General features: G+C 44.1%; 1 protein-coding gene across 2 annotated transcripts in view; it reads left to right on the forward strand.

Moving 5' to 3' along the window:
• Positions 1 to 22,357, forward strand: part of LOC137373877 (protein transport protein Sec24D-like) — a 282,185-nt gene that overhangs the window by 132,931 nt on the left and 126,897 nt on the right. For both annotated transcript variants that reach the window (XM_068039393.1, XM_068039404.1), the window contains exon 9: positions 19,869 to 20,007. In XM_068039393.1, the coding sequence (XP_067895494.1) occupies positions 19,869 to 20,007 (139 nt within the window). The remainder of the gene's footprint in view (positions 1 to 19,868; positions 20,008 to 22,357) is intronic.

The raw sequence follows: 22,357 nt of genomic DNA on the forward strand, positions 1-22,357 counted from the left end.
AAATATGTCAGCAGTTTTTTTATTGAAGAAGAAAAAATAAATTAAACCATTGCTGGAGACTTATCGAGATTAAGCAGAAAGGAAGCAAGACCATAGTTGACAAACCCATTTATTAGATTGTACTCGCCTTTAAAAGTAACGCAGTACCTGGAACCTTAGACCTATCATTCAACACTCAACAATCCCATACCAGTTCTATGATGGCCTTGATTTTTGGATAGCTGCAGCAATAGACATTGCAGCACAAAAAGGATAGCTTTTGAAGTTTTGTCACTGGAATTGTCATATTTGTGAAACTAATAAGTTTTCCACCACTCAATGATGCTGTGAAACGTCCAGTGTCTATTTTCTCACAGCTCAGACCCATCACAATTAACGCTGACCTTTCTGAACAAGTCAGTCCCTTTTTGATGTTTGTCTGTCGAATGTTAATGAGTTATTAACATCAAGAAAATAGGTTTTACCTTATTTCTTTAAAGTCAACAGATTTTTGAAGTCTTCTTGAGAATATTCAATTTTGAGGCATGATAAAACTATTTACCAGTTGGACAAAAAAAAGGGCCTGAGAAATCAGTGGTGAATTCAGTTTTATTTGAGACTTTGCTTCTGGTACATAATCTCAACAAAGCAATACATAGCTTTAAATAGGAGTCCTTAAAGGAATCATTGCTGGAGCCTATCCGTCTGTCTCTTTCTCCTCTCTCTGTCTGCCTGTTTGTCTCGCTCTCTCTCTCTTTCTCTCTCTCTCTCTCTCTCTCTCTCTATATATATATATATATATTCACTTATATTGGCACACACCTACATTAATTAAAAAAAGGTGCCTAATTGTTAGGCTACAGTTCTACAAAAATTCTATGTCATGTTACGACCACGTGGTGTGATGTGGGTGGTTCCCACTGTTCAACTCCCCACCTGACCGCAGCCAGGGCATTTGTATTAGAGTTTAGCTCCTTGATGTTTTATTTTCCAAATAAACAGACGGTGACAGGTTTTCTTGTAGGATTTAAAAACAGGAAGTCAAATGTTTATTGATTAATACTTCTTATCCTGAAATTGTTGCAACTGCATCTACTCATGCATTTGCACACACATACACATATGCACAAGAAGAAAAATATATAGAAGGCAAGGTGGCTTTTAGTGCGGGGAAAGGTTACAATAAATCCGTTGAATTTTTTTTAAAAATTCATTCATGGGATGCAGGCGTCAATGGCCAGGCCAGCATTTATTGCCCATCCCTAATTGCCCTTGAGAAGGTGGTGGTGAGCTGCCTTCTTGAACCGCTGCAGTCCATTTGGGGTAGGCATACCCACAGTGCTGTTAGGAAGGGAGTTCCAGGATTTTGACCCAGCGACAGTGAAGGAACAGCGATATAGTTCCAAGTCAAGTTCGTGTGTGACTTGGAGGGGAACTTGCAGGTGGTGGTGTTCCCATGCATTTGCTGCCCTTGTCCTTCTAGTTGGTAGAGGTCGCGGGTTTGGAAGGTGCTGTCTAAGGAGCCTTGGTGCATTGCTGCAGTGCATCTTGTAGATGGTACGCACTGCTGCCACTGTGCGTCGGTGGTGGAGGGAGTGAATATTCGTAGATGGGGTGCCAATCAAGCAGGCTGCTTTGCCCTGGATGGTGCCGAGCTTCTTGAGTGTTGTTGGAGCTGCACCCATCCAGGCAAGTGGAGAGTATTCCATCACACTCCTGACTTGTGCCTTGTAGATGGTGGACAGGCTTTGGGGAGTCAGGAGGTGAGTTATTCGCCTCAGCATTCCTAGCCTCTGACCTGCTCTTGTAGCCACGGTATTTATATGGCTACTCCAGTTCAGTTTCTGGTCAATGGTAGCCCCTAGGATGTTGATAGTGGGGGATTCAGCGATGGTAATGCCGTTGAATGTCAAGGGGAGATGGTTAGATTCTCTCTTGTTGGAGATGGTCATTGCCTGGCACTTGTGTGGCACGAATGTTACTTGCCACTGATCAGCCCAAGCCTGGATATTGTCCAGGTCTTGCTGCATTTCTACACGGACTGCTTCAGTATCTGAGGAGTCACGAATGGTACTGAACATTGTGCAATCATCAGCAAACATCCCCACTTCTGACCTTATGATTGAAAGAAGGTCATTGATGAAGCAGCTGAAGATGGTTGGGCCGAGGACACTACCCTGAGGAACTCCTGCAGCGAATTTGAATGCGGAATACAGGCTTAAAGACAGGATTCTTGGTAGTGTGGAGGAACAGAGGGATCTTGGGGTCCATGTCCATAGATCACTCAAAGTTGCCACCCAAGTTGATAGGGTTGTTAAGAAGGCGTATGGTGTGTTGGCTTTCATTAACAGGGGGATTGAGTTTAAGAGCCGCGAGGTTATGCTGCAGCTCTATAAGGCCCTGGTTCGACCACACTTGGAATATTGTGTTCAGTTCTGGTCGCCTCATTATAGGAAGGATGTGGAAGCTTTGAAAGGGTGCAGAGGAGATTTACCAGGATGCTGCCTGGACTGGAGGGCATGTCCTACGAAGAAAGATTGAGGGAGCTAGGGCTTTTCTCATTGGAGCGAAGAAGGATGAGAGGTGACTTGATAGAGGGGTATGAGATGATGAGTGGGTTTCCTCCGGGTGCTCCGGTTTCCTCCCACATGCCAAAGACTTGCTGGTTGATAGGTTAATTGGCCATTATAAATTGCCCCTAGTAGAGGTAGATGGTAGGGAAATATAGGGACGGTGGGGATGTGGAAGGAATATGGGATTAGTGTAGGATTAGTATAAATGGGTGGTTGATGGTCGGCACAGACTCAGTGGGTCGAAGGGCCTGTTTCAGTGCTGTATCTCTAAACTAAAAACTAAACAAGCATAGATAGAGTGGATAGTCAGAGACTTTTTCCCAGCGTGGACAGGGCTATCACCAGGGGGCATAATTTTAAGGTGATTGGAGGAAGGTTTCGGGGAGATGTCAGAGGTAGGTTCTTTACACAGAGAGTGGTGGGTGCGTGGAATGCGCTGCCAGCAGTGGTAGTAGAAGCAGATACATTAGGGGCATTTAAGCGACTCTTGGATAGGTACATGGATGATAGTAGAATGAAGGGTAGGTAGTTAGTTTGATCTTAGAGTAGGTTAAAGGTTCGGCACAACATCATAGGCCGAAGGGCCTGTACTGTGCTGTACTGTTCTATGTTCTATGTTCTATGTCCTGGAGCTCAGATGATTGACCTCCAACAACCACAACCATCTTCCTTTGCGCCAGGTATGACTCTAGCCAACGGAGGGTTTTCCCCCTGATTCCCATTGATGTCAGTTTTGCTCGGGCTCCTTGATGCCATACTCGGTCAAATGCTGCCTTGATGTCAAGGGCAGTCACTCTCACCTCACCTCTTGAGTTCAGCTCTTTTGTCCATGTTTGAACCAAGGCAGTAATGAGGTCAGGAGCTGAGTGGCCCTGGCGGAACCCAAACCTAGTGTCACCGAGCAGGTTATTGCTAAGCAAGTGCTGCTTGATGGCACTGTTGATGACACCTTCCGTCACTTTACTGATGATTGAGAGTAGGCTGATGGGGCGGTAATTGGCCGGGTTGGACTTGTCCTGCTTTTTGTGTACAGGACATACCTGGGCAATCCTCCACATTGCAGGGTAGATGCCAATGTTGAAGCTGTACTGGAACAGCTTTGCTAGGGGCATGCCAAGTTCTGGAGCACAGGTCTTCAGTACTATTGCCGAAATATTGTCAGCGCCCATAGCTTTTGCAGTATCCAGTGCCTTCAGTTGTTTGTTGATATCACGCGGAGTGAATCGAATTGGCTGAAGTCTGGCATCTGTGATGCTGGGGACTTCAGGAGGAGGCCTAGATGCATCATCAACTCGGCACTTCTGGCTGAAGATTGTTGCAAATGCTTTAGCCTTACCTTTCGCACTCATGTGCTGGGCTCCCCCATCATTGAGGATGGGGATATTTGTGGAGCCACCTCCTCCAGTTAGTTGTTTCATTGTCCATTCACGGCTGGATGTGGCAGGACTGCAGAGCTTAGATCTGATCCGTTGGTTATGGGATCGCTTAGCTCTGTCTATCGCATGCTGCTTACACAGTTTGGCATGCAAGTAGTCCTGGGTTGTAGCTTCACCAGGTTGACACCTCATTTTGAGATATGCCTGGTGCTGCTCCTGGCATGCCCTCCTGCACTCTTCATTGAACCAGGGTTGGTCTCCTGGCTTGATGGTAATGGTAGAGTGGGGGATATGCCGGGCCATGAGGTTACAGATTGTAGTTGAGTACAATTCTTCTGCTGCTGTTGATGGCCCACAGCGCCTCATGGATGCCCAGTTTTGCATTTTTAGATCTGTTCGAAATCTATCCCATTTTGCCCGGTGATAGTGTCACACAACACGATGGAGTGTATCCTCAATGTGAAGGCGGAACTTCGTCTCCAGAAGGACTGTGCCGTGGTCACTCCTACCAATACTGTCATGGACAGAAGCATCTGAGGCAGGCAGATTGGTGAGGACGAGGTCAAGTATGTTTTTCCCTCGTGTTGGTTCCCCCACCACCTGCCGCAGACCCAGTCTAGCAGCTATGTCCTTTCGGACTCGGCCAGCTCGGTCAGTAGTGATGCTACCGAGCCACTCTTGGTGATGGACATTGAAGTCCCCCACCCATAGTACATTTTGTGCCCTCGCCACCCACAGTGCTTCCTCCAAGTGGTGTTCAGCATGGCGGAGTACTGAGTCATCAGCTGAGGGAGGGAGGTAGGTGGTAATCAGTAGGAGGTTACCTTGCCCATGTTTGAACTGATGCCATGAGACTTCATGGGGTCCAGAGTCGATGTTGAGGACCCCCAGGGCAACTCCCTCCCTACTGTATACCACTGTGCCACCACCTCTGGTGGGTCTGACCTGCCGGTGGGACAGGACGTACCCGGGGATGGTGATGGCAGTCTGGGACATTGTCTGTAAGATATGATTCCGTGAGTATGACTATGTCAGGCTGTTGCTTGAATAGTCTGTGGGACAGCTCTCTCAACATGCTCTTGGAAGTCACGTTCTCGATGGATGCAGGCCTGACTTTCGTGTAGATTCCTCTCTTGATTGAAGGTTCAGTTGAAGACTTCTAGCGCTCTCTGCTATATAATGTGGATATCGGATTCTGTAGCAGAGCACGTGCTTTTTCTGGATTGGCCGGAACACAGCTATTAGGGTGTTGCTTCTTGCTCTCTCTTTCACTCCCTGGCTGTCTTTTTTTTAAGGTAAAGCTGTTATCTCTCACCTCCTGTTAGGAGACGCCCCATCTCTTCCGCATGGTGATTGCATAATGGCCCAGGACATGGCTAATTTACACCTTTTTGTTTCAAAAGAAGACATTCAATTCTGGAATGTTTTAGGATAGGTGTAGGATGGGTTCATTTGACACCTCTTAGCTTTGAAGATTTTTCCTTTGTCTTTGTCGGACAGTTTGAATACAAAAAAGGCCAATCCTTTTTCTTTAGTGGCCATTTTGGACCATTGTTCACTTTTTAAAATAAAGGTTCATTTTCTCAAGACAAAGTCCATTTTTCATAACTCTTCAGAGTAAGTCTATGATTGTTTTATGATTGCACTTTGTGTGAGTGACAACATAAATAATTTTTACCAGTGAAGTACAACATTATGCAATTCACTGTGCTCTGGTAGTGCTTGGACATTTACATTGGTTTCTTCTGAGCTTGCTTTGCTAAGTGTTTGGTATTTAGCATTCATTGTCATTGGTTCAAGGGTATCTCATCACATTCCATCTCCATGTGCTGTATTATAACAGATTTGTTTTTTTATCATAACCTTCTGTGCACACCACACGTGGCAGCATTTAAGTACCTATGTTTACCATCTCAGTCCTCTTGATATGTGAGCAGCATGTCTTGTCAGATAATATCAAGTTTATGAAAAACATTTTATTCCAATCACGAGATTGAGCACCTGGAAAATTTAATTTCATATTTCAATATTACTTTTACCTGGTACTGTTACTCACTTTGCAAATCAGATTTGAAATAGTGTTTTTCCTACCAAACAAAAGGATAGAATGTAAGAAATTAATCTCGTTGTAAAATAAGGTTACAGCAAAACAAGTGGGGAGCCACTAGAATTTATAAAATAACTTTCATGAAGATGCATGGGCTTGGGACATATTGATAGTAAAGAATAATTAACAAATCAATTAACAATAAGACCTAATTTTAAAAAAAATTATGGAGTCAAATATTATGAAATTATGGAACCATTCCAGTGCGTGCACACAACCACTCTGAATATGGAGGATACCGTCGGTGAGTTGTTGGAAAGGGTGAAACCTCCTCTTGCCATTTACAAATCCAAAGGTGTAGCAGGGACTTGGCTTGGCGACTCCCAGGATATGGAATTCTTGCATCTTAATCCCTCAGAGGAATCCAGTATAAGATTGGCAATGGTACACCAAGTGATATCAGGCTGCCAAAGGACGGAATTGGAGTTCATGGCCTGAACCCCTGCTGTTAAAGGCACCAATTTTTTTTATTTCTCATAATTGTATATGCCCTACTTACAACGGGAACTGCTGGTGCCCATTCCTTCTGTCATCTCCTCCTCAGCCAGTCACTGGTTTGCTATAATTTCCAGCTTCTCGGGCAGTGAGTATCATAATTGCACTGCTAATGCATCTGTGCCTCCCATTGGCATAGAAATCAAGAGGTCTCATCCTAACCCCATGAACCTTGGCGGGATCTCTTCCAGATGTCTCAGGTGGGGCCATCCTGGCATGTCAGGAACTTTAACAGCTGCCAGCCATGGTACTTTGTCAGAAATCGGGCTAATACATAGAAATTTTCTTCCAAGATGGGATGTGCTCCAGTGATGACACCCCTCTTGCCACTCCCCACAAGCAAAAGATTAATCGTTACAGATAGCAACAGTATAGAACTCATAAATGTTCTGTGTTCATACAGCACTTTTTTAACAACCATAAAAGGTAATTTAAAAGTGTAGAAGTGTAGATCAGATTAACAAATCCCTATATGACTGGGGAGGTAGCAATGAGAAGGCTGGAAATTATATGATTCAGTCATTATTTTGAGCAATAAGACAAAAGTATTGCTAGTTGGAATGCAGAGATAAAAGAACCAGTAATGCGTTGGAATTAAAAATGAGCAGAGATGTAAAACTGCTGACTCGCTATCACCATTTTACACTAACACAAAGTCAAAATCTACTTCAATGTTTCCTCTAAACAAAAGAGCAGAGCACAAGTCAGATCGTTAACAATGCGTGTGAGCTGTTAATGGATTAGTATTCTGGAAGTCCTGCTGCATTCAACCACTCCATCAAGCTAAGTACTTCTGAGCATTGTTGCCCCCACAAAATTGAACCATTACCCCTTCCCCACTATGAGCAAATTCAGGACTCCAACCCCACCACTAGACCCAGCACGTCCTTCCTTCTGAGGATCAAGCTGGCACACATCCACCACCCCACATCTGAGATGATATTCCAGGCTCCCCCCACCATGCTGGTTTTCTGGCATCAAGCCCTCCCCATCACACTCCCCACTTAGGTAGCTTCCTTGCCTTTGCCCTCCCTCCCCCTTCCCTCTTTACCTCATGTATTCCCTTGCCCTCTCTTTCCCTCTTTGTTCTCTCAATACCTCCCTTTCTCTTTTGGATACATTAATGATGAGACTGTAGATTTCAATGGAAAAATGAGAAAGGTGGACCAAATAGCCTCCTTCATCCATACTTAACTTTGTGAATCTACTGGTTGCCTGATAGGTTGCTGAATGCATCACTACTGCAGTCTGTTCTAGAATCCATCTATTAATTATGCTTCAGGCCATCACAACAAAGTTAATTTTGATTTTGGACAGTAATGTAAAATGGTCAATTTTGGATCAGCTGCAGTTTATACTTACCTCCCAATTTTTATTTCCATTGTCTGAAAATCTGGAGAGCTGTATAACAGGCAGCTAATCTGAAATTGCCTATCTTACACTATCGCCCAAATCAAAATCTCCTCTAATCAGTCTGAGATCATTCATTATGTTTGGAGGCCTATCCATTTGTGCACTGTGTGTACCCTTTCCTGGGACCATCCCAATCCATGTTGTAACTTGCTGTGCCTCTGAATTCTTCAAACAAATGTGGGAAGTGCAGGAATGCCTCCTGCGCAAGATTATCCAACTACAACTAACAGGTAAGCCTCATCACCACCTCCCCAATCATATAGGGATTTGTTAATCTGATCTACATTTCTACACTTTAAATAATTAGAATCATTATTAAGCAGATTAAAGAGGTTATAGCAGGACATTTCGAAAATCATCATGCGAACATGCAGAGTCAACAGGGTTTTGTGAAAGGGAAATTGTATTTGACTAATTTATTAGAGTTCCCTGAGGAAGTAAGAAGCAATGTGGATAAAGGGGAACCTGTAGATGTGGTGTACTTGTATTTCCAAAAAGCCATTTGGTAAGGTGCCACATCATAGGTTACTACACAAAATAAGAGTTCATGGTGCAGGGGGTAACATAGAAGCATGGATAGAGGATTGGTTAGCTTACAGGAAGCAGAGAGTAGGGATAAATGGGCCATTTTTGGGTTGGCAGGATGTAACTAGTGAACTGCCACAGGGATCAGTGCTGGGACCTCAACTATTTACAATCTACATCAATGACTTGGATGAAGGGACTGAATGTATGGTAGCTAAGTTTGCAGATGACACAAATATAGGTAGGAAGGTAAGTTGTCAAGAGGACATAAAGAGTCTAAAAAGGGGTATAGCTAGGTTAAGTGAGTGGAGAAAGATTTTACAGATGGAGTATAACGTGGGAAAATGTGAATTTGTCCACTCTCGCTGGCAGAAGGGAAAAGCAGAATATTATTTAAATGGAGAGAGACTGCAAAACTCTGCAGTACAAAGGGATCTGGGTTTCCTGGCACATGAATTACAAAAAGTTAGTATGCAGGTACAGCAAGTGATTAGGAAGGCAAATGGAATGTTGCCATTTATTGCAAGTGGGATAGAATGTAAAAGAAGGAAAGTTTTGCTACAGCTGGACAGCACCTTAGTGAGACCACATCTGGCATACAGTGTACAGTTTTGGTCTCCTTACTTAAGAAAGGATAAAATTGTATTAGAAGCAGTTCAGAGAAGGTTCACTCAGCTGATTCTAGGGATGAAGGGGTTGTCTTATGAGGAAAGGTTGAACAGGTTAGAGTCATAGAGTTATACAGCACAGAACACAGCACAGTGGCGCAGTGGTTAGCACCGTAGCCTCACAGCTCCAGCGACCCAGGTTCAGTTCTGGGTACTGCCTGTGCGAGTTTGCAAGTTTTCCCTGTGACCGCGTGGGTTTCCGCCGGGTGCTCTGGTTTCCTCCCACAGCCAAAGACTTGCAGGTTGATAGGTAAATTGGCCATTGTAAATTGCCCCTAGTGCAGGTAGGTGGTAGGAGAATTGTGGGGCTGTGGTAGGGAATATGGGATTAATGTAGGATTAGTATAAATGGGTGGTTGATGGTCGGTACAGACTCGGTGGGCCGAAGGGCCTGTTTCTGCATATAGATACATAGAGAGATACAGCACTGAAACAGGCCCTTCGGCCCCCCATATAGGTTGGACCTATACTCATTGGAGTTTAGATGAATGAGAGGTGATCCTATTGAAATATATACGATCCTGAGGGGACTTGACAGGGTGGATGCTGGAAGGATGTTTCCACTTATGGGCAAGACTAGAACTAGGGGACACATTTTAAAAATAAGGGGTTGCCCATTTAAGATGGAGATGTGAATTTTGTTCTCTCAGAGGGTCGTTAGTCTGTGGAATTCTCTTCCCCAGAGAGCAATGGAGACTAGATCATTGAATACATTCAAGGCTGAGTTAGATACATTCTTGATAGACAAGGGAGTCAAGCGTTATGGGAGGCAGACAGGAAAGAAGAGTTGCAGCCACATTCAGGTCAGCCATGATCTTATCAAATGGCCTACTCCTGCTCCTAATTTGTATGTTCATATAATGGGAATTGGCAGTAAATGCAGTTAGCGCATGGCTTTCAACCTTGTGTGCTGGGTGACCTTCCACTGAACTTCTGAAATAATGGAGACCCTTTATAATCACAAAGGTCATTTTTAAGTGCTCTCAATCTACCTTTTTTTAATGGTGCTTAATTATTGTTAACTTCACTTTACTTTGACAGTATTTTAAAACAGGTGCTGCCCCAAATGGCTGGTCACAGCATGCCTTCAGATTTGTTTTTCTTCTTGCCAAAAGAACATGGCAACATTTTTTTTGGAGTGGTAGAGTTTCAGTTGATTCAGACTGAATGGTTTAATATGAAGGTTAAAGTAGTTCACCGCAGTTGTAATTTATAGTTAACCCTCCATCTGTTGATATACATTGCTGTAAACTCAGTGGGTACATTGGGCTGTTCGTGTAATGCCATATTTATATCAATGAAAGCATTCTGTTGGAGAGTTGGTTCCCTTCATGCCAAATCTACTGTCGCTGCTGTGCTGTTCCTACATAATTGCATTGAGAACTTTTTCATCCTGGCCAAGGACGAAACTCAGTATTTGAGACAGTTTCTTACAGATCAACTTTTCTAATGGTTTGAGAACTGTTATCCCATTGCCAGAATCAAAATGTCAGACCGAATACCATTGCTTTTTTATCTTTGCCGCTGATAACATTTTGTCTCTGCAGCTACAAGCTAGAACTACTTTCTGAGGAGGGTTTGTTCTTTATTTGTTCTTGGGAAGTGTGTGGCATTGGAGAGGGTGCATATATTGGCTATCCATAGCTGCCCTGAGGGCATTAAGAGTTCACCATATGTGAAGGGAGTCTCATGTAGGTCAGATTGTGTAGAGGTGGCAGATTCCCTTCCCTGAAGGATATTAGTGAACCAATTGGAACAGTTTTCATGGTTATTTTTCTTGTGCTACCCACATTAGCAAATTTATTGAATTCAAACTTCATAACTTGCCATCTACAAGGTCCTGCTCATTTACCTACTTTCAAGACGGAAAGACCCATGATTATATGATCTCTGGGTTGCTAGTCTGGTATCATAACCACTGTAACCATATTTCTTCCAAACTCATCTGCACTGCATTGTTTACATTATTTTCAATTGTGACTTGATTGCTGTTGCAGGCAACTGTGTAATGTAAATGGGGTAGGAATTCAGTACTTAATGATGTACCTGGATAATTGTATAGGATCAATTTGTGAGGCAGTACTCCTTGTGCAGAGCTGTGCTCAGTGGGCACACTGAGGTGAAAGGGTTAGGTGCAGAGTCCAAATTTGTTGCACTCCCAGTTTTCCGGTTAACAAAAATTAATCATGGGACAGCTGAGAGCACCACACAACTGGGCATGGCCATCATCAGAACTGATTCGCCGATCCATATTCCTGTTGAAGGAGACTCCGTGCTGGAGCCCCTTCTTGCAAAATTTACTCTTGTATGTAAATTCTGAGAAATAACATTAAATGTACTTAATGTACTTAAACATTACAGACCTACCTAAAAATTATATCTTACAAGTCATATTTGCAGTAATGCAATCATTTAAATTTAATAGAAAATAGTACAAGTCAAAATTTATTAATACATATATTATTCAAGTACTCTTATGAGGTTTTTTTTATAACAAGTTGTAGGTTGTTCTTTTATCACTTTGATCATTTACAAGTGTTGAAATGATTTACTCCAATGTGGTTAAATAATCTCAGTGGTAGTGCCCTGGTGACCAACTATTGGAACATTAGAGCTAACTGTAGCTTTTTGTTACTGGGGTTGAAGATTGCAAGTATCGACACATCTGGTAATTTGACCAATAAGTTGAAAAGATTGTGTAAATTATTTTCTCCCACAAGGCAAGATTTTATAAAAATTGAACTATTATTACTAGACTGCAGGCAGAATTTTATGCTCTCTCCTGCGATGGGTTTGGAGGCGGAAAGAGCATAAAATTGGGTGGGATGGTGCCGGGGGCGGGGAACGGTTCCCACCACCATCCCGCCTCTGCCAAAATTTAGTCTGGGGCAGGAAGGTCTGTGAACGGCCTTCCCATCCCACCACCAATTGAGGCCATTAACTGGGCAATTAACCCCCAATTAAGGGCCTGTTCCTGCAGCAGCTGCAATTAGCCGTGCAGCAGGCAGCCCTGTTGCCACACTGGAAGCACGGCACAGAAAACAGTGCAGCTGCTTCCTGGCTCCGGGATAGGGTCCCTTGTTAAAAGGCACTTTTAGTGCCTGAATGAGCTACACAGCAGCCACCCCCCCTGCCCTTGCTGCCGACCCCCTCCTCCACCTGATCCGCACCCCGCGAGATCCCTCCCTCCCTGACCGACCTAAGGTCTGGTTCCAGCATTACTTCTCGTCTCCAGTAGATGCAGCTACAGCAACAACCAACGCCTCCGCAATGGAGCTGCAGCTGCCGGCCTCTGATTGGCAGGAAGCTCTGCAAGGGCAGGACTTTCAGCAATGGGGTTCTTGATCCTGTGGAAGATCCACCACTGTCCATTTAAGTGCCTAATTGGCAGTAAATTTGGAGGACCTTCCATAGAAGAGGCCACACGGGGATCTCAGCATCAGTTTCTCCACTGCCAGAATAAAATTCCCCCCTACATCACATAGCACTCCACAGGTGAAAAAGCTGCAAGACTACACTTCAGTTTTAAAGGGAATCGGTAGTAACACTAAACATTTCAGTTATAGGTATGGTACACTACCTAGTTTGCAGTGCAAACCTGTAGCAAAAAGGGTAAATCTTGTATAAACGCTGCAAAGTACACTATGGGGCTGGATTTTTGTAGTCTTTTGTGAAGCAATGGCATTTGCCACCGACTTCAAAGAGAGTGGCCCACAAAGTTCTCTGTGACCTGGTTTTCCCCTTACCCGCAGCAGTTTAAATCTGATGCCAAGTCGAGGGGATCTCCAGATGTGCAGCAGTCGTGATGTCAGCAAGCAGGTAAGCAGCCAATCACATTGAAATATTCACACACAGCAAACCAGGATGTTAAGAGCACTTATTATCCTTCACTTTAAATATTCAAATAGCAAAATAAATGATTATGATTGAATAGTCATTTAGTGGTACAGAACTTGAGTATTGCTGAAAATAGAGGCATGTTGTCGAAGCTTTTCATCTTGCACTCATCAGGACAATCTCAAGAATAACCAATGTAAGGGAAAACAACAACTTATACTGCATGAGAAGAGAGTGCTGATTGGTTGGCAAGTGAACTCTGATTGGATGCGGCGTTGCCATGGAGAATGCACCAGTTTACAGTGACTGACAGTTAACTGCCAAGTTTTGTTTGAAATTTAAACCAGGCAGCTTGACTCTGATTGGTCAAGGCATTGCCCTGAGGAATGAACCAGAGAACGGCTATCAGTTATTTTGTTCAGCTGAAACAGACGCAATGTTTGTACATATTCCTTCCGTCTGCAAAGAACAGGGCCTTATGTATTAATATATGTAGTTCCAGTACGCGCATATGTGCCACACTGCGAGCCCTACTGACAATCTTAAATTGGTTGTCAGCGTTGTTAGCGCACTGTGCATTATTTAGCAAATGTTGTCCAATTGCGGAATCACATCAAATGTTGGACACTGAAGACTGATGGATCATATCAAACAGCATGTCCCTTCTGCTGTTTGCAATGGGCAAGGTATGGGCCGTACCCAAACAGCCCGTGCTTGCAAAACTCACAACACTGATGCTCAGTTTGGGCTCCGCTAGGGCCTCAGCTCCTGACCTCATTACAGCCTTGGTTCAAACATGGGCTAAAGAGCTGAATTCCAGAGGTGAGGTGAGAGTGATTGCCCTTGACATCAAGGCAGCATTCGACCGAGTATGACATCAAGGAGCCCTTGCAAAACTGGAGTCAATGGAAATCAAGGGGAAAACTCTATGCTAGTTGGAGTCATACCTCGCGCTAAGGAAAATGGTTATGATTGTTGGAGGTCAATCATCGCAGCTCCAGGTCATCACTGCAGGAGTTCCTCAGGGTAGTGCCCTAGGCCCAACCATCTTCAGCTGCTTCATCACTGACCTTTCCTCCATCATAAGGTCAGAAGTGGGGATATTCACTGATGACTGCACAATGTTCAGCACCATTCACGACTTCTCAGATACTGAAGCAGTCCATGTCCATATGCAGCAAAACCTGGATAACATACAGGCTTGGGCTGATAAGTGGCAAATAACATTCGCACCACACAAGTGCCAGGCAGTGACCATCTCAAACAATAGAGAACCTAACCATCTCCCCTTAACATTCAACAGCATTACCATCACTGAATCCCCCACTATCAACATCTTGGGGATCACCATTGACCAGTAACTGAACTGGACCAGCCACATAAATCTGTGGCTACAAGAGCAGGTCAGAGGCTAGGAATTCTGCAGCGGGTAACTCACCTTCTGTCTCCCCAATGCGTGTCCACCATCTACAAGGCACAAGTCAGGAGTGTGATGGAATACTCTCCAATTGCCTGGATGGGTGCAGCTCCAACAACACTCAAGAAGCTCGACGCCATCCAGGACAAAACAGCCCACTTGATTGGCATCCCATCCACCAACTTAAGCATTCACTCCCTCCACCACCAAAGCACTGTGGCAGCAGTGTGTACTATCCACAACAGGGTCATCCAAGATATGGCCCGTGGGCCAGGATCTGGCCCGCCAAAGGTTTCCATCTGATGCGCGGGTGTAAACTGTACTCTGGGCCGTTCCTCATCCTCGCCAGGAGACTGTGACTGGAGATGGGAAATTTTGCTTTGTTTTCCTCTTGCAGACCGGCCTCTTTAAAAACATTGCGCTGTCAATTTCACAGCTGCTGAAGCAGGAACACGCTTCCCAACTTTGACAGATTCGGGGTTTTCCGACTTTTTTAAAAAGCCTGCTGGAAAACCCTGCATCTGTCCGAAGTTGGGGAGCACGTTCCTGCTTCAGCAGCTGTCAGCTCTGAAACTCTGAGCGATGTTTTTAAATAAACTGACCAACCACAAAGCTGCTGCGCTGGGCTCTCCCGCTCAGTGCAACTGTCAGAGAGAGGGTGGGGGAAACAGAGAGAGGGGGGCATCAGAGAGCGGGGGAACAGGGTGGGGGGAAACACAGAGCGAGGATGACACAGAGAGTGGGGGAGCAACACAGAGGAGGGAACACAGGGAGAGAGAGATCAAAAACACTCCTGACAGATGGATATCTATCCAGAATACTCTGCATTGGTACATCAAGTGTGCAGGCAGAGATTGATTACTTATGCAAGCAAGAACAATGTCAGGTATGTCACTAAATCAGTTCTCAATAGAGTGACGAGAAAGTAAGTCAGTAAATTAGTCTTCTCATTTAAAGCTTCTTCACAGAAATGCACATTTCTTGTTGTTTTTATGAGTAAGATAAATTTTTAATGCCTTTATCTTTTAAAATTTGCTCACCGGCCCCCGGGGTGAGCAAAAGTCATGATACGGCCCTCCGCCCAGAAAGGTTGGACAACCCTGGTCTACAAGGTGCATTGCAGCAACTCACCAAGGCTCCTTTGACAGCACCTTCCAAAGCCGCGACCTCTACCAACTAGAAGGACAAGGGCAGCAGATGCATGGGAACCCCACCACCTGCAAGTTGCCCTCCAAGCCACACACCATCTTGACTTGGAACTATATTGCCGTGCATTCACTGTTGCTGGGTCAAAATCCTGGAACTCCCTTCCTAACAGCACTGTTGGTGTACCTACCCCACAAGGACTGCAGCGGTTCAAGAAGGCAGTTCACCGCCACCTTCTCAAGGGCAATTAGGGATGGATAATAAATACTGGTGTAGCCAGTGGCACCCATATCCCATGAACGAATAAAAATAACTTGGTAAACAGCAGCCCTATTCCCAATCCAGAAATGCCCTGCTGTTGGGCATTCCCTTACCACGTCCATCGATCCGCATGGGATCAGACCTGTGGACAACAATGACAGCATTCTATCATTGTGGGATCAACTGCAGAAGAATGTGGAGTGTCATGCAGTCTGTGATTTACTGTGGTTCTAATGAACTGTCATGCACCACTGCAAAGATATAGGGGAAGATTTGTAGTGCCTGATGGAGGCAGGCACGGAGCTGGGTAGGTGTGGGATTTCATGCTGCCAGCCAGTGTGCCAGTTACCTGGCTCTACCCCGCCCCTGGGCAACTTTCCTAGAGGCAGGTTTTGTTTTGTGGGGGGGGCGTGGGGGACTGGTGGAGGTGGGGATGCGTGGTGGGCTGCAGGGCTACCTGATACAACAAGCAAGTAACTGATACAACGAGTTAAGGGCCTCAAGGCCTATTGTCAGAGGTGGCCTGGAATTTTTCATTTGGCCTCCAGGTCCCCAGAGACAATGAGGAGCAATGTAGCTGCCTGGAGGCGGCAGACCTGGGTTGGGGAGGTGGGAGAGTGCTCCAAGCAGGCTTACATAAGAACATAAGAAATAGGAGCAGGAGTAGCCATTTGGTTTCTCGAGCCTGCTCTGCCATTCAATAAGTTTATGGCTGATCTGATTGTGGCCTTAACTCCACCTTCCTGCCTGCCCATAACCCTTGACTTCCTTGTCAATCAAAAATCTGTCTAACTCAGTCTTGAATATATTCAATGACTGCGCCTCCATTGCTCGCTGGGGAAGAGAATTCCAATACTAACGACCGTCTGAGAGACCATTCGAGGCCCTGCCGTTCTAGTTTAGTTTCGAGATACAGCACTGAAACAGGCCCTTCGGCCCACCGAGTCTGTGCCGACCATCAACCACCCATTTATACTAATCCTACACTAATTCCATATTCCTACCACATCCCCACTTGTCCCTATATTTCCCTACCACCTACCTATACTAGGGGCAATTTATAATGACCAATTAACCTATCAACCAGCAAGTCTTTGGCATGTGGGAAGAAACCGGAGCACCCGGAGGAAACCTACGCAGACACAGGGAGAACTTGCAAACTCCACACAGGCAGTACCCAGAATTGAACTCAGGTCACTGGAGCTGTGAGGCTGCGGTGCTAACCACTGCGCCACTGTGCCGCCCCTTCTGCCTGGCTTCAGCTACTGCTGCAGTCTGCCCTGTGGAGGGGCTCCCCAAACAATGGTGACCTAGCTGCTGAGGTGATTTTTTATATTAATTTTGAGAAAGTTGGAGAGAGGGCACCTCCATCTTGGGGTGCCCTCTCCCCAACTTCTCTGCAAAGGTAGTTTTCTGCTGTTTCTGAGCTGAGGAGCCTCCGACTGGCCCTCCATCTTCAAGAGCCTGCCTGCAGTCCTTAATTAGATGTCAAGCTCACCCTCTGGCCACTAATTGGCCCATTCAGGGAAAATCACAGTGCGGGCTTCTGAACCTTTTTTGAGCTTGACGGGGGAGTCCTGAAGCCTGCAGGGAAAATCCTGCCCATGGTTAATGGACTTCTTGACATTCACTCTCAGAATTTACAGGGTATTTTGGGCAGTCTCAAATGTAGGCCCACTGAGGCCCAAATTCCTAAGCTTTACAGCTGAGGAAGGATGTGAGCAGCCCCCCTGTAAGCAGGATCCTATTCCCCTGCTGCCAACACCACATGTTCCTGATCACTTGAGTTCAATGAGTCATCCAATGCTCCCTCTTCATACTGACTATCTATGACCCTGGAGGTGGATAAATACGCATGTTATGTTCTCAAAAATAAACATCAACAGAAGATCCGCTGTCTGAAGATCCTTGCCTCCTTTATTAAGTCTACTTCAAGTACTGCTCCTTAATTATATACTGTGCATTTTAATACACTGATTGTAAACTTTCCATTGCAAACTAGAGGTCAATCAATAAAATAAAATATTGTGTTGTGAAGGTGTTTTAGCAGTCAGTTTCGAACAATGTAAGTATAACATTTTCAAGATTACTGAAGGAACCTCTTTTGACCTTGAAATATTATCTGGCCATGAGTGCAGGCATTTCAGTCATCTGTGGTTGCAATGGAGCCTTGCCAAGATTCAGCATAACTAGTCAGCTTAGGAGAATCACTGACAATTCTGTACACTGTTCCTCAGTTTGGCATTTGCTAAACCTTTATCCACCAGTTAGACAGAGCAGTTGGTTGCAGGGTGATACGACGTTTTGCCTGACATCAATGCAAAACTTGTTGTCTGATACTGACTATTTCACAGAAATCAGCAGTTTCTCATGGCACTAAGATTGTCCAGTAGATATTCACTAGATTGGTTCCTGGGATGAAGAGTTGTCCGATGATGAGAGGCTGAGTAAATTGGGCCTGTACTGTATGGAGTTTAGAAGAGTGAAAGGTGATCTCATTGAAACATACAAGATTCTGAAGGGACTTGACAGGATAGACACTGAGAGGTTGTTTCCCCTGGCTGGGGAATCTAGAACAAGGGGGCACAGTTTCAGGATAAGGGGTTGATTATTTAGGACTGAGATGAGGTGAAATTTAATCACACAGAGAGTTGTGAACCTTTGGAATTCTCTATCTGACAGGGTTTGATGCTCCATCGTTGTGTATATTTAAGGCTGAGATAGATAGATTTTTGATCTCTCAGGGCATCAAGGGAAATGGGGAATGAGTAGGAAAGCGGAGTTGAGGCAGAAGATCAACCATGATCGTATTGAATGGTGGAACAGGCTCAAGGGATCGTATGGTCTACTCCTGCCTCTATTTCTTTATGTTCTTACATATATTGAAATTATATATATATATATATATATATATATATATATTTAAAGTATAACTGTCAAGTAATTTATAATACTTGTTTATTAGCAATTTATAAAAGATGCTGAGATTGCATAGACTCACTGTTCAATTCATGGTGTGTATTAAACTGACCAATCTCAGCAGTCAGGACACTATAGTTAGCCTCAGTATCACAAGATGAAGGAGTGGAAATTCAGCTCAGTATCTGTTGATGACGATTATTCAGTAAGCTCTGCTGCAGACGAATGTGTGTGGACATTGGGTGAGGACAGAATTGGCTCAGCTATGATGCCCTCTGGAGGTGAACAATCTGACAACATTTACTGTCGATTGTTACACATAAATGACTAGGTCAGAATAACCATGGCCCCTAGAATCATATCTCAGTAAAGAGTCAATGCCATCAGGAGGAGAGAGAGTAAAAGATGGATATGAACAAATGGCACAGATATAGGAATAGTTTGCATGCACATTTAATTTTTTAAATTATAAATCTCATCACTCATCCCATCTGTTTTATGTTTAGTTTAGAGATACAGCACTGAAACAGGCCCTTCGGCCCACCGAGTCTGTGCCGACCATCAACCACCCATTTATACTAATCTTACACTAATCCCATGTTCTTACCACATCCCCACCTGTCCCTATATTTCCCTACCACCTACCTCTACTAGGGGCAATTTATAATGGCAAATAAACCTATCAACCTGCAAGTCTTTGGCATGTGGGAGGAAACCGGAGCACCTGGAGGAAACCCACGCAGACACAGGGAGAACTTGCAAACTCCACACAGGCAGTACCCAGAATTGAACCCGGGTCGCTAGAGCTGTGATGCTGCGGTGCTAACCACTGCGCCACTGTGCATTTATATTGTAATGTAAATCTGAGTACCAAATATTTTAAAGTCTGGATGTCCTTTTAATGTGATGTGAGAAATGGCATTGAAAGTGTTTAGTTCTACTGCTAATAGTTTGATCTACAATAATTCTGAAGAAAACAATCTGTTCATATCGGGGAATATTTCCTCTGTGCACTATGTGTAATGAAATAGTAACCCTTTTGTAAAGAATAGGTTAATTATTTCTCTACAAGAGGTCAGAGGAAATCTTCTCCATAATTATATCTCTTTGATTTAAACATTTCCAATTTATTAATGTTTTTCAATTTAACAGGCACCACTCTGCGTTGTAAACCATGGAGAGAGTGGACCAATTCGTTGCAACAGGTGTAAAGCTTACATGTGTCCATTGATGCAGTTCATCGAAGGTGGCCGAAGATACCAATGTGGATTCTGCAACTGTGTCAATGAAGGTTACTATTTCATTTTATTGTCTCTTGACATCACAAATCTTACAAAATGTTAACCTGTTCAGAAAGTTCAGACAGCGACATCTCTAATACAACAGATATTTTTGGCTCCCTTATGAATAAAGAAAATGAAACTTGCTTTCGATGACATGCCCCTTGTTAGGGCAAGCTTTGTACAGCTGTCAAAGGCATTATCATAGAGAGAGTGGCCTAAATTCTTGTTTAGGTCCATTTTTGGGTGCAGAATAGATGGTGCACTGGGAGCAGCACCTGGAGCGCAACCTCGAGCCTCATCAGAACATTTCCAGCAAGCTGCGAATGCCAATTGGATATCCAGGAGCAGCTCACCAGTTTGCCCAGGACCCATTTGGCCAGCTACCTCATCAACAGTGATCCTCAGGAAGGTCATAGGAAATGGGGAGAACAGGAATGCGGTAATCACGGGCCGTAAGTGACCCTCTAGAGGACTGTGGGGTCTGGAGGAGCACTTAAATCTCGCAGTTAAAATCTGATTAACCTCACCCTGTGTTTACTTAACAGCAATTAGGCTTTGTGTCCTTAAAAGGAACAGTTCATTCTTAGTAGTAGGATAATATATTGTAACTGCATGGCTTAATGCTTCAACCCTAATTAAATATTGCTTCATTTGACCTACTATGTGCAACGCTGCAGGAGATCTGTTATTTTTCTAAAAGATTGGTTTGTATATCCCGGGAGGCAAAGGCTTGTGTTCTAAAAACTTGCCATGAACCAGTAGGCAGTTCTTATTCTGGTATATTTAGAAACTAATTTTAAGTTATCTTTTCTTGAAAATAAGTTGCTTGAGTTGGTTTTCACAAACTGATCAGGTACATGGAACTGACTTTGTTAAGTTGCCTTGTTTGATTTGATAGCTAAATTGCCCATCAATTTCTTCACTAACGTTACTGCATTCCCGCAGATGAATTCAAACCATATTTGTTCAAGGAAAGATCAGCAGAGTGTGCAAGCTGGGATTAAGTGGTTTAAAGTGGTTGGCTATTTTCCGAATATGTTGCCAGAACTGTTTGACTGGAACATTTTACTTAAGTTGGATTTTATTCAGTTGGATCATAATAGCCCTTTCCCTTATAAAGTAAGCTTGTTAACCCTGAATCTTAAAATCTTTCTTCCTGCTGCCTCCCCACAAATTCTAGGGCAAATATACTGATCCATCAATGATAATCAGTAAAATTACTGGTATGTTTTTAAAATCATGGGATGTGAATTACAATATTAGGCAGCGCCAGGATGTAGAGGATTATTGCGGTTGACATTGTGATGTAACTATAGTTAATTACTGTATTTAACAGATATGCTATAATAGGATTAGCATGAGTTTTATTTTCTGTAAAATCACTATCCATGTATGAAAATATTTGATTTATGTTTAAGCTGCTTTTGTAGAAAGCTCCTCCTGATAAGCTGTTTTCAGCTGTTCACACAATTCTCTGCGGGTCCTTGGAGCACTCCAGTGAAATTTCAGGCCTGGTATATTTTGCAGTTTCAATGCTGAAGATATAGAACTGAAGCACAGCAAGCTTTGCATTTTCCAGTTTTCCAGGAACTCCCAACCTTGATCAAGTTGATCGCTTTATAGCGATCTGCCAGCTAGTGAAAGCTTCATGTAAGTGGACATTAGGAACTTGTGTGCAGCTGAAGCTCTTAAATGGTTGAAGCTGCTATTGAAAAGCTTTGGGACCATTTTCAGGGTGGTTTTTTTTTTGCCAATCTCTTGCAAAGGTTATGAAAAAATATTGATGGAGTTAAGCCCAGATGGCTGGAGAAAGTCATAGAACACCTCCCTTTGTAGATGTTTTGTTGGAGGTACTTCTCCAGGAAATCCAAGAAAGGAAGATTGTAGTTTTTGGGTCTCTAGGGCACTCTTCTCACAGGAGCATATCGGGCAATGGAGGAGCACAGTCTCATCTAGAGGACCTGGAAATAGAAAATCTGGCAATTTAAGCTAGCCAACACCTCCCTATATTATGTATAGCTCATGGTCTACAGGGCCGCAGTGTTACCTCCTGTATGCGTTGGAAACATGGACACTGTACAGCAGACATCTCAAAGCCCTGGAGAGATATCACCAGCAGTGCTTCCGCAAGATCCTGCAAATTCAGTGGCAGGACAGGTGCTCTAATATCTGTGTCCTCTCTCAGGCCAACATCCCCAGTATCGAGACACTGGTCATGGCTAGTCAGTTACACTGGGTGGGCCACATTGTCCGCCTGACACAAGACTCCCAAAACAAGGTTTCTACTCCGAGTTGCGTCATGGCAAGTGGCTACCAGGAGGGCAGTGGAAATGCTACAAGGATGTCCTGAAAGGCTCC

This window comes from Heterodontus francisci, chromosome 1, assembly GCF_036365525.1.
Source record: "Heterodontus francisci isolate sHetFra1 chromosome 1, sHetFra1.hap1, whole genome shotgun sequence".
Classification (NCBI taxonomy): domain Eukaryota; kingdom Metazoa; phylum Chordata; class Chondrichthyes; order Heterodontiformes; family Heterodontidae; genus Heterodontus; species Heterodontus francisci.